Below are 13,216 nucleotides of genomic sequence, written 5' to 3'. Positions count from 1 at the left end.
TAACATTGATAAACCCATGTCTACTTTGATTATAACAATACTCCGATTTGTTTTGGAACATAATGTTTTTACTTTCAATAAGAAAATCTATCTACAGAAACAGGGAACTGCGATGGGGGCCTCATGTACCCCTGCATACGCAAGGGGTTAACTTCACCATACTTCCTTTGGTCAATTTATTGAACTACTATATGTGAGTACCCTCCATTGGCATCTATGTTCTGTCTTAGCACACCCTAAATGCAGCTACACTATATGCATAGCCTTAGCAATCAGTACATTTAATATGCATTAGCCTTATACTTGTATATTTTTGCTTATTAACTGACACATATATAGAGGCTATATGCTCCAATATTTGAACTTTTGTCTGTAAAAGATTCTTATGCTGTGTTGCTACTTTGATGCTAATTTTCCTACATACTTAAATCAAAATCCCCTCCTTTTGCACTTGCACTTTACCTTTTTAGAGGGGTTTCTATAGGCATTCCTTACTTACGGATTAATTGGCAATAGCACTTTATAATAGGGCTAGTGCAATATTGAATCTATGATTTAAATTTGCCATGGATGGGTTATCTCTCACGTACCAATATAGCTATGATGGAGGTTTGGTTGTTGTAATATTTGAAGGCACCTGTTTTTTATAAAAAAATATATTTTAAAACTTTTGAAATAAATTATATTGGTTTTATATGTGTCTATTTATCTTCCTTTAAACTTGGCCTATACAGCTTGAGTTTTTTGTTTAAAATTACTTTGGGAGTAATAACTTTGACCTTGTTGAGCTATACATTCCCTTTAATGCAAACTCTGGATTCCTGAGATGTTCTCTCCGCATGGTGTACCAGCAGCGCAGGAAAAAAATCATTTGAAACCCACTTGTCTTTTTCCTAAGGAAGATCTCATGACACATTCTCTCCATCTACCTGATGATCCTGAGGAACATTGGGATTTTCTTGCTTACAGTCCAGTGGAAGAAGAGGATGGGGACATCTCTCTGGAGTTGTCCTCTTACTGGATAGAACTGTAGGAAACACATACAGGGACTGAATTCATTCTTTACATACAGATAATTATAGGCGGTGTGTATTTAGTCCTGTCTATTACCTGGTGATGTGAGGGGCTGGGGATCCTCCATCATGACGTCCTTGTACAGATTTTTGTTTCCTTCTAAATACTCCCACTCCTCCATGGAGAAATAGACGGTGACATCCTGACACCTTATAGGAACCTGACACACACAATGATACCGTCATCACCCCGATCCCTTCATAGCGTTACTGTATACTGTCCCATCATTCCCAGCAGTGTCACCTCTCCAGTCAGCAGCTCAATCATCTTGTAGGTGAGTTCTAGGATCTTCTGGTCATTGATGTCCTCATGTATCAGGGGGTGAAATGGAGGCCCCGTGATTGGGCTCTGGGGTCTTCTACATCCCTCAGACACAGGGGCCTGACAGCGCTCACTAGAGGTCTTCTTCACTACTGTATAATCCTGGTTATAGAGAGACACATTAATAAATCTCACTACAGACATTTCCAGAGTCCTCACCTCTCCAGTTCTGTCCATCTGTTATTCCCATAGATAACAATGATGTAATGTGACGTCATCAGGATCTCTCACCTCTCCAGTAAGTCGGAAGAGGATCTCTAGGGTGAGGTGTAATATCCTCTCTGCCATCTTGTCCCTGTCCCTATCCATCCTTGATGGGTCCATCAAAAAAATTATTTTATATAGAAGATCTACACTGAGAGGATCCGATATTGTAGGGACCTGAATGGGGAGCAGATGGAAAATCATAAAGATCCCATGTAAGAAACATCCAGTAAGAAACCAGTGAGCGAAGTTAGTAGTACAGCAAACTAAATCTAATAACTCACTTTTCATTGAACCTTCTCGTAAGAGAAATGAAAAACTACTCTCAGACTTGATTTATACACATTTACACAGATGTAATCTTAAAGGGGTTGTCCAAGTGGGCCTCAAACTGGGGAAAATACATTGTACCTAAAATAACAAACTCAGCAGGTACTCCTCCCATCCCAGGGTCCAGCGACGGTTCTCCACCACTGCACTGGTCCTGGTTTTCGGCTGCAACAGTCATGTCATGTCAACAGAGCCCGTCACCGCTCTAGCCAGTCACTGTGCTCAGCAGGTTGATAGCACATGCTGCTGAGCTCGTTACACATAAAGTAAGCTCAGTTATGTTAGATATTTCGCACAGTTTGGGGCACACTTTCCTCAAAGTGGACAACCCCTTTAACGCCTTCACTCCTGGGCAATTTGTGTTTCAGTTTTCTACTTCTTTCAAAAGCCATATGTTTTTTATTTTTCCATTAACTGCATGAGGTCTTATATTCACGGGGGAAAAGTTGTGTTTTTGAATAACACTATTCATTTTAGGGTACAATGTATTGAATAAACAGAAAATCATTTCAGAAGTTTATAAAACAAAATAATTTTGGTTTTTGAGAGGCATAATGTTTGTAATTTTCCATCAATGAAGCTGTGTGAAGGCTCGATTTTTGGAGGCACGCTGATGTTTTCATTTATACCATTTTGGTGTCTACGTGATGTTTTGATCGCTTATTCTTCCATTTTTCTTTTTTTAAGGGGAGAGCGGTGACCTAGAAACCAAAATTCTGTTGCTCTGACTTTTTTCTCGTTACGGTGTTTATTGGTAAGGTTAATTCATTTCATATTTTGATAGACTGGACTTTAATATAACGATACCGAACATGTTTATTTTTTTTTCATTTCTTTATTTTTAATGGGGGCAAAAAGGGTTGATTCAAATTTTTATATTTTAAAATTATGAGGGGAATTTTTTAAAACCTTTTTAATTTTTACTTTATTTTTGGTTTCCCCTTTAGGAGACTTAAACCTATGATTATAATGCAGATAAACACAGAACTACTGGACTAAGGTGCACAAGTAGGGTCCAATACCAGATGAGTAGTGAGAAAAATTTGGCACTCAGAAAGAAGTGAGTTTTATTAACTTTAAAGTGGTAACAACAGATGTTTCGGTCTATACAACCTTCATCAGTGAACCGACTACTGAGGATAAAGGAAGAGGACGGAGGAAGAGGACACAAAGTCCAAATAGAGGTAAATCATGTATCCAGATGAGTGGCGTGTGGGGCAGAGAATGCGCTATCCACCGCTGATTCAAGATATCTTGATATCCTCTTCCTCCTTCCTCTTCCTTTATCCTCAGCAGTTGGTCCACTGATGAAGGTCGTACAGACCGAAACATCTGTTGTTACCACTTATGGACTGCAATTAAAGTTTATGAAAATTCACTTCTTTCTGAGTGCCAAGTTTTTCTCACTATTAAACCTTTGATTGTCTGATCGCTTACACTATATACTGTAATTCCACTGTACTGCAGTATATGGTGTAAATATCGCTGTCTCTGTTGAAGCTCAGCTTACTGCTGATCAGTGGGACCAAGATGCCAATGACAGAAACATTCAGCAGGCTCCTGGGAGTCATAGCGATCGCGCTGCGGGGAGGCAATAGGATATGGCACTAGTTATGACATTAATGAAATGCCGCAGCTGTTAGACACAAATGCATCGGCCGCATGTGGACAGAGCTCGGCTCCTGAGCCCCCTACACATAGGCGCACGACGTACAGTTACATGTAGGTGCAAAGGAGCTGAAGTCTGCATTAATTAGAATAGAAAAAAAATAATAAGTTCCATCTTCTGAAATTATTATTACAGTGTCTCAAGTGCTTCTATTACTGCAAATATCAGAGGAAAGGTAAACGTTCTGTCTCCTGGAATGTGACCGCAGCACTGAGGGGGTTAATAGTAATGGGGAATCTCCACATACCTCCACCTGCAGAGCCGCCACCACATATATGGCTGTTCTGTGCGCACAGGACCTGTGATGAGGTCATGAGGAGGGGAGGAGTCAGGGGTCACATGATCAGGGGCCTCAGTGGATGCAGGACTCTGCTGTGCTGGTTGTCATGGTGCTGGATGAGGGGAAGGTTATGTGTGGGGTCAGGAGGGGTTTACAGTGTGGATGTAGCAGAGCCGCGTGTGTACGAGGTGTACGGAGCGGAGCCGCGTGTGTACGAGGTGTACGGAGCGGAGCCGCGTGTGTACGAGGTGTACGGAGCGGAGCCGCGTGTGTACGAGGTGTACGGAGCGGAGCCGCGTGTGTACGAGGTGTACGGAGCGGAGCCACGTGTGTACGAGGTGTACGGAGCGGAGCCGCGCGTGTACGAGGTGTACGGAGCGGAGCCGCGCGTGTACGAGTCGTACGGAGCGGAGCCGCGCGTGTACGAGTCGTACGGAGCGGAGCCGCGCGTGTACGAGTCGTACGGAGCGGAGCCGCGCGTGTACGAGTCGTACGGAGCAGAGCCGCGCGTGTACGAGTCGTACGGAGCAGAGCCGCGCGTGTACGAGTCGTACGGAGCAGAGCCGCGCGTGTACGAGTCGTACGGAGCAGAGCCGCGCGTGTACGAGTCGTACGGAGCAGAGCCGCGCGTGTACGAGTCGTACGGAGCTGAGCCGCGCGTGTACGAGTCGTACGGAGCTGAGCCGCGCGTGTACGAGGCGTACGGAGCTGAGCCGCGCGTGTACGAGGCGTACGGAGCTGAGCCGCGCGTGTACGAGGCGTACGGAGCTGAGCCGCGCGTGTACGAGGCGTACGGAGCTGAGCCGCGCGTGTACGAGGCGTACGGAGCGGAACCACGCGTGTACGAGGCGTACGGAGCGGAGCCGCGCGTGTACGAGGCGTACGGAGCGGAGCTGCGTGTGTACAGAGCGTAGCCGCGTGTTTACGACGTGTATGGAGCACAGCCGCGTGTGTGCGACGTATACGAATTGGAGCCATGTGTGTATGGAGCGAAGTCGTGTGTATATGCATTGTAAGGAGCGGAGCCGTGTGTGTACGACGTCACAAGATGTCTGGGAGGCGTCCAAAGTTCCAGGAGACATTTGTGCCACTGCAAAGGGATCAGTCTCATACAGTGGTCAGTTGGAGGTGTCACGCCCCGGGTCATATAGTTGCTTGTTACCCCATGTTCTGAGCCGATTGACTGCAGCATAGGTCGACACTGCTCCTACTTTGCCTACCCTGCCTTCAGCGCTGTTCCTAAACCTAGCAAGGGGCCTCAGGCATGCCAGGAGACTGTAAAAGGGAAACAAGTGACTGGGCTCCTGAAGGTTGGTGACCCTGGTAAAGGGCACACTTCCACATCTGCTTGTCCCTGGGAATGTGGTGGGCATCAGGTGTATCCATGGGGACGCTAACAATTATCGTGTGGCCCGGGTCAACATAATCATGGACTGTAGATCAACCTCCCATTAAGTGGGAGTAGTCAAAGACTTGTTACACCCTGTCATTATTGGTTATAACTTTACCTTGCTTTGGGACTGGTGGGGGAAAGCCGTGTCGCCTAGTAGCTTAGCTGACAACCAAGTTGCAATGAAAGAAACTTCATTGCATATCGCGGCTGACACGCTTCCATTTTCTGGGCTTCCTGGCAATAAGGATGAGGGAGCATTCTCTGAAGCCAATTTGCCTGAGCTGGAGGTTTCCCAGGGAAACTTTGGAATCACCCAACTTAGTGACTTAACATTGAAAGGGGCGTTTGAATGGTGTTCCAGAAGAGCCAGTGGCTGACACTCAGTAACCATTTTTTGCCATGAATGGAGATCTATTATATAAAGTGACCAAACAAAGGAGTGAGGTAATAGATGAATTACAGATGCCAGGGGCCTATAGGCACCATGTTTTAGACATGGCTCATATGTATGTGTTGGGTGGTCATCTGGGGGTAGACAACACCCAGGAGCGTATCCTCGAGAGGTTCTACTGGCCCGCGTGCTACAGAGAAATCCTGAACTAGTGTCGGTCCTGTCCCAAGTGCCAGCTAACCTCCCGGATGGCCTCTTTCTTCAGTCCTAGTTGCGCTGCCCATCATCGAGATCGAGCATATCGCAATGGATTTAGTGGGGCCCAGGTTAAGCCCACTAGTGAATTCTGTAAGAGGACATCAGTATATTTTAGTAGTTCTGGATTATGATTCCCGCTACCTAGAGGCGGTGCCGTTAAGAAATTCCTCTGCTAACTTTATTACTCGAGAACTGGTCCAAATATTTTCTCGAATGGGCTTGCCGAAAGAGATATTATTGGATCAGGGGACACGGTTTGTCAAAAGTCGCGTGGGAGTTATGTAAGAATTTCACAGATCTGGACCTTGTGATGCCCATTGTGAAGGAACACCTCCTTAAGACACAGTCGGCACAGTTAAAGGTAATCTGTCACCCCCCTGGGACCTATCTGACCGCTAATATGGGCATACAGGTGATAGAAATGCTTACTTACCTGTATGTCCCATATTAGCAGTCTTGTGGCTGTAAAATTGCTTTTTCTAAAATCCTTTTACCTAGGCTTGGCGTCCAGGGGACGCCAAGAAATGCCCACCTATATGCTTAACCCCTTTCTAGCCCATGACATACTAATACGTATCTGCGCACTGGGACTTAAGAGCCAGATACGTATTAGTACGTCATGGCTATTTTGCCTGCACACAGGCTGTGCGGGCGAGATCGCCGCCGGGTGTCAGCTGATCGTCACAACTGACACCCGGTACTATGTGCAAGGAGCAGTTAGAGTTGTGCTAGGGTTAGGGTTGTGTTGGGGTTGGGATTTTTTCAGAAGTAAAGAAAAAATGATGATGATATGGGGACTAGTGCTGAGCGCAAGTGCTCACTACTTGAGTTTGCATTGGGTGCTCAGGTATGCACCGAGTATCTCGGGTGCTGGAGTGACATGCTTGAGTCTCCGCCCCATATGTTTCGCGGCCACAAAAAACTTGCGGGGATTGCCTGCCATGCTCGAGTGATCCCCGCATGTTTCGTTAGGGTGTCTTAACAACCGTGAAACATGCGGGGCCTCGAGCATGTCACTCGAGCACTTGCGATACATGGTGCATACCTGAGTACCCGATGCAAACTCAAGTAGCGAACACTTGCGCTCAAGACTAATGACAACTTATTCAATATGATGACCTAATGTTATCAAATTCTTTGTCGTACCTCTGGGTTAAAAATGTTCACTATACCCCTTGATAAAATCCTTGAAGGGTCTAGTTTCTAAAATGGGGTCACTTGTGGGAGTTTCCACTATTTAGGCACATCAGGGGGCTCTGCAAACGCGACATGGCGTCCGCTCTCAATTCCAGCCAATTTTGCGTTCAAAAAGTCACACAGTGCTCCTTCCCTTCTGAACCCTGCCATGCGCCCAAACAGCGTATTTTCCCTACATATGGGGTATCGGCGTACTCAGAAGAAATTGAACAACAGTTTTGTGGTCCATTTTCTCATCTTACCGTTGTAAAAATAAAAAATTTGGGGCTAAAACATCATTTTTATGGAAAAAGTTAGATTTTTTTATTTTCACAGCTCCATGTTATAAACTTCTGTGAAGCACCTGGGGGTTCAGGGTGCTCACCACACATCTAGATAAGTTCCCTGAGGGGTCTAGTTTCCAAAATGGTGTCACTTGTGGGGGGTTTCCAATGTTTAGGCACATCAGGGGCTCTCCAAATGCAACATGGCGTCCGCTAATTATTAAAGCAAATTTTACATTCAAAAAGTCAAATGGCGCTCCTTCCCTTCCAAACCCTGCTGTGCGCCCAAACAGTGGCTTTCTCCCACATACAGTACAGACCAAAAGTTTGGACACACCTTCTCATTTAAAGATTTTTCTGTATTTTCATGACTATGAAAATTGTACATTCACACTGAAGGCATCAAAACTATGAATTAACACATGTGGAATTATATACTTAACAAAAAAGTGTGAAACAACTGAAAATATGTCTTATATTCTAGGTTCTTCAAAGTAGCCACCGGGAGCAGGAGTTCCTGAAGACGGGCGCAGGAGGATCGGGCCGGGGTCCTCGCACTCCTCCCCTCCCTCCTGCCAGGGTCCGGAGGCCGACACCCTGCTGAATCGAGGGGTCCCTCAGCCTTTTTTCCGGTGGGAGTGGCACCATCTTCCCCGCAAAGGGGGCTCTTGGTTCCTGCTGCTGCAGCCCTGCATACTCCAGTGTGCGCAAGATGGTGGAGACGGCACTTCCGGTTACAGAGGGAGCGATACGCGAACCCCTAGTAACCGGCGTGCGTTGCACGGTGGAACGCACTTCCGGAAAATTTGAAAATAATGGCGCCAAACTAAAAATTAAAGGAGAAACGCCTTTTTTTCTAATGATTCAGATGGAAGACAGGTGAGATCTATTTGAGGGGGGATGGGACTAAGGTCATCAGTCAACCAGCACACCAGCAAAGGTAGATCAAACCACTGGTCATTCTGACACTCTGACTGAACCTCCAGCCTAAGTAAGTTTACTGGGTACTTCCCCTCTTCTCACCTCATTCCCATTGGTATACGGTAGTAAAAGTCTTGTGCTCCTTGTCTTTTAGGACAAGGAGACACCTAAAAAAGACTCGATGACATCAGCTCCTAAGAAAAGGAGATGCGCCATCTGTAACAAGAAACTACCGGACACATACGGAAAACAGTTATGCTCTACCTGTATTGCAAAAATTGTCAAAGAAGAACATTCCTCCTTCATGTCAGACTTAAGAGCCATAGTAAGAGAGGAAGTGCAGAGTACTGTCACAGACTTAGTCGTTCCACAAGCTCCTCAGTGTGCGCCCCGTCTCAAGAGGCCACGTCAGGAGCTGGAGTCCAGTTCTGGGGAAATAGAGTTGTCGGATTTTTCAGCCCCCGATCAGGACAGGGAAGACTCTATCATTAACCCTCCAGAAGAGAAGAAAAAAATATCTCTTCTCCTGGGAGATACCGATACACTGTTAACTGCAGTAAGAAACACTATGCAGATAGAAGACACTTACCAACCATCATCAGTGCAGGATGAGATGTTTGGGGGGGTTGAGCACCCGCAGGGATAAGGTTTTTCCTGTGAATAATCACATTAAGGCAATGATCCTGGAAGAGTGGGAGGACATAGAGAAAAAGCTAATAATTCCCAGAAGCTTCAGAACTCACCTACCATTCGAACCAGAAGATATAAAATTATGGGAGGAAACCCCAAAAATTGATATCCCGATTGCCAAGGTAGCGAAAAAAACATTCATCATCTCTAAAGGATGCAATGGATAGGAAAGCAGACAGACAGTCTCCTTAAAAAGACCTGGGAAACATCTGCAGCAATAATAAAAGCCAATATCGCACCCACTTCAGTTGCAAGATCCATGAGTATATGGCTGGAACAACTGGAAGACCACCTGAGGAGGAAGACATCCAGACAGGAGATCCTCGACTCTATTCCACTACTTAAGATGGCAACAGGGTTCGTCGCCGATGCCTCGGCAGAATCAATAAGATTTGCTGCTCAGAATGGGGCCCTTTCTACTGCATCCAGAAGAGCAATATGGCTAAAAACCTGGTCAGGTGACAGTCATTCTAAAAGTAAATTATGTGCCATTCCCTTTTCAGGCCTCCGGGTGTTTAGTCCAGTATTGGATGAAATACTGGAGAAGGCCTCAGATGAAAAAAAGGGTTTTCCGGAGGAGAAACCTAAGAAGGTGTCCTCCTTTCGGAAACCTCGTTACCAGCAAAAGCCAGAATATTCCGGGAAAGGGAAGTCAGGTAGATGGAGCTACCAGAAGGGAGGATTCTCCAGTCTATCGCAGAGGGCTACAAGATAGAATTCGGACAGATTCCGCAGGGAAGGTTTCACCTGACAACAACCCATTCCGCCCAGGTCTCCAAAAGGCTGCTAACAGACGTGAGGAAGCTAATAAAATCGGGAGCAGTAATACCAGTACCTAAAGCAGAACAGTTCCTGGGCTTTTACTCGGGTCTTTTTTCAATAAAGAAACCCGGGGGCGATTATCGCACCATAATAAATCTGAAATCTCCAAACAAATCAGTCGTTTACAAAAAATTCAAAATGGAATCAATCAGGTCGACAATTCCCTTAATCGGACACAACATGGTGATGTGTACAATAGATCTCAAAGAGGCCTATTATCATGTCCCAATTCACTGTCACAGTCAAAAATTCCTACGGTTTGCTCTAAAAGGAGACACCATTCTACATTACCAGTTTACTTGTCTTCCGTTTGGCCTATCTTCAGCTCCACGTATATTTACCAAACTGATGGCCGAAGTTATGGCGTTCCTCAGGGAACAAGGAATATTAATTATTTAGTATCTAGACGACTTCCTGGTATTGGCAGACTCTCCACAACAGCTAAAGACCAACCTAACATCAACCATCCTGACCCTGAAAAATTTAGGATGGATTATAAACTGGGAAAAATCACATCTTGTACCAGAAAGAAGAAAGATTTTTTTGGGAATCCTTCTAGACTCAGAACAACAAATGTCTTTTCTGCCGGAAAAGAAACAGACAGAGCTCAGAGTCAGGATCAAGAAATTCATGAGGAACACGAAAGTTACCATTCGGGAATGTATGAAAATCCTGGGACTCATGACAGCTTCCATACCGGGAGTCAGGTGGAGCCAATTCCATTTAAGAAAGTTGCAACAACAAATTCTATCAACCTGGAATTGGAAAATGGTCGATCTGGACAAAAAGGTTTCCTTATCAAAGGTAACCAAAAGATCATTGACTTAGTGGACCTCCAAAGCCAACCTACAGGAAGGAGTCATGTGGAGGTTGACCCCATTCGTGACTCTCACTACCGATGTGAGCAGCAGAGGCTGGTGGGCTCACGTAAACGGTCAATATCTACAAGGTACCTGGCGAAAGCAGGATCGTCCCAGATCATCAAATCTAAGAGAGCTTCAGGCCGTCTGGGAGGCGTTGAAAAAGGGTCAAAAACATCAACATGTCAGAGTATTAACAGACAACATGACATGAGTAGCCTTCCTCAAACATCAGGGAGGTCCTCGTCACCACCTTCTACAATCCTTGGCGGGCAAAATCTTCCAGTGGGCAGAAAGTTCGGTCCTTTCAATATCTGCAGTACATCTAAAAGGCTCTCAAAATACAGTAGCAGACTTCCTCAGTCGAGAAACTGTTCTACAGTCAGAATGGGAATTGAACTGGGAGGTGTTTCGTCAGGTAACACATCGATGGGGCATTCCCCAATGGGATCTTTTCGCTACTCGGAAAAACGCAATGGCAGGAAAGTTCTTCTCCCTCAATCCAGAAGACAGACCAGAAGGGATAGATGCGTTATCTCAGAAATGGAACATGAATCTAGCATATGCATTCCCTCCTATACCCTTGATACCGTGGGTGCTAAAGAAGATTCAGGAAGACCGAGCCAGGGTGATAATAATCCTACCTTTCTGGCCCAAGAGAAGTTGGATCCCCTTACTGAAGAAAATGTCCCTGGAGGATCCAATAATCCTTCCGGAGAGGCAGGACTTGCTGTTTCAGGGCCCGATATTCCATCCCGATGTGAAATTTCTCCAGCTTTCGGCATGGACCCTGAAAGGCAGATCCTGAGATCTAGAGGCCTATCAGATGCAGTAATCTCAACCATGCAAAATAGTAGGAAACCGGTAACATCGGCTATCTATACAAAAATCTGGAAGAGATTCTGTTTACAGTACCAAACAGCATCTGAGAGTTCCGCTCCAGACTTCCCCAAAATATTAGAATTCTTGCAGACAGGGTTTGAAAAAGGTCTAAGGTCCAGCACATTAAAAGTACAAATCGTTGCATCGAGTGCTTTCATGGATTACCCACTAGCTCACCATCCATGGGTAGAAAGATTTGATAAAGCTACAACAAGGTTAAGACCAACAATTAAAACCCATATCCCACCATGGGACTTGAATATGGTCCTAAAGAGCCTATGCAACAAACCCTTCGAGCCTCTCATAGAATCAAACATAAAATTCCTAGTCGCAATAACCACAGCGAGGAGGATAGGGGAAATTCAAGCATTCTCAATCAGAGACCCATACTTGAAATGCCTAGACGATTGTATTATCCTCAGGTTAGACCCAGCTTTTTTGCCAAAAGTAGTTACCCCTTTCCATATGAATCAGGAGGTAGTTCTACCCTCTTTAAGAATGATCAGGAACTAACTTTCCACTCACTTGATGTCAGGAGAGTAGTTCTACAATACTTAGAGGTCACAAAGGACTGGCGTATAGATTCCAACCTATTTATACAGTTTGGGGAAAAAAATAGGGGGAAAAAAACAACAAAATCTACATTAGCAAGAGGAGTTCGATCAGTAATTAGTCTAGCATATTTAGCCGAGGAGAAGTCCCCTCCAGAAAATATTAGAGCCCATTCTACCAGAGCTATGTCCACATCATGGGCAGAAAGAGCAGGGGCATCTGTGGACCAGATCTGCAGAGTGGCAACTTGGACAAATCTGAACACCTTCTGTAAACATTATAAATTGGACATTCTATCAGGCCAAAAGATGGCCTTCGGAAGGAAGGTCCTCCAGGCAGTGGTCCCCCCCTAAATGTATACTCTGGTATTCTCCTGATGGTGCTGTTAGGAGGGACGTCCTGGAAAGTAGGCATTAGACCTACCGGTAATAGGGTCTCCAGGAGTCCCTGGAGAAAACATGGCAGGGAGAAAAAAAAAAAAGCGCCTTAAGCTAAAGGCGCATTGCGCATTAGCGGGATGTGCAGCCCTAGACTGCACGTCACAGGGCCCTGTGACGTGCAGGTGCGGGCAGGGGAGGGGGGTAAATATTTAAATTAAGCATATAGGCGGGCATTTCTTGGCATCCCCCGGAATGTAGACATTGGAAACTCTACTTGTTAGGCAGGAAGTTCAGGTTTGTGTCGGACCATGCCCCGCTGAGGTGGATACGGGAGAATGGGCAGCACTGCATCCTTGCAGCGCTGGGGTCCTGGGTTCAATTCCCACAAGGACAACATCTGCAAGGAGTTTGTATGTTCTCCCCGTGCATGGGTTTCCTCTCACACTCCAAAGACATACTGATTGGGAATGTAGATTGTGAGCTCAAATGAGCCCAAAAATGTCTTTAAAATTGTCTGAATTGTAAAGCGCTGTGGAATATGTTGGCGCTATATAAATGAAAACATTATTATTTATTATTATTAAGGGGAACAATGACCTGGTAACTAGGTGGTTCCTAGCCCTTCAGGACTTTAGCTTCCATGTAGAGAATAGGCCCGGGAAACTACATGGGAATTCTGACGCCCTGTCGAGGGTCAACTCTAGGGTAGCAGAAAATGCCCAAACCCTG

The 13,216-nt window shown here is 45.5% G+C and overlaps 2 protein-coding genes across 2 annotated transcripts in view; both read right to left on the bottom strand.

Moving 5' to 3' along the window:
• LOC141272036 (uncharacterized) overlaps nt 1-13,216 on the bottom strand; it is a 242,984-nt gene that overhangs the window by 36,760 nt on the left and 193,008 nt on the right. The gene's annotated exons all lie outside the window — the stretch shown is intronic.
• Nucleotides 906-8,625, bottom strand: LOC141270787 (oocyte zinc finger protein XlCOF7.1-like). Its single transcript, XM_073680896.1, has 5 exons — nt 8,566-8,625; nt 1,627-1,776; nt 1,318-1,497; nt 1,111-1,234; nt 906-1,027 (listed from the first exon to the last, which is right to left on the bottom strand). The coding sequence occupies exons 1-5, from the start codon at nt 8,623-8,625 to the stop codon at nt 906-908; spliced, it is 636 nt and encodes a 211-aa protein (XP_073536997.1).

This window comes from Phyllobates terribilis, unplaced genomic scaffold, assembly GCF_046119375.1.
Source record: "Phyllobates terribilis strain yellow unplaced genomic scaffold, ASM4611937v1 Scaffold_5__5_contigs__length_657084704, whole genome shotgun sequence".
NCBI lineage: Eukaryota > Metazoa > Chordata > Amphibia > Anura > Dendrobatidae > Phyllobates > Phyllobates terribilis.
The sequence above is the reverse complement of the archived record's forward strand: the minus strand, read 5'-3'. Positions and strand labels throughout refer to the sequence as shown.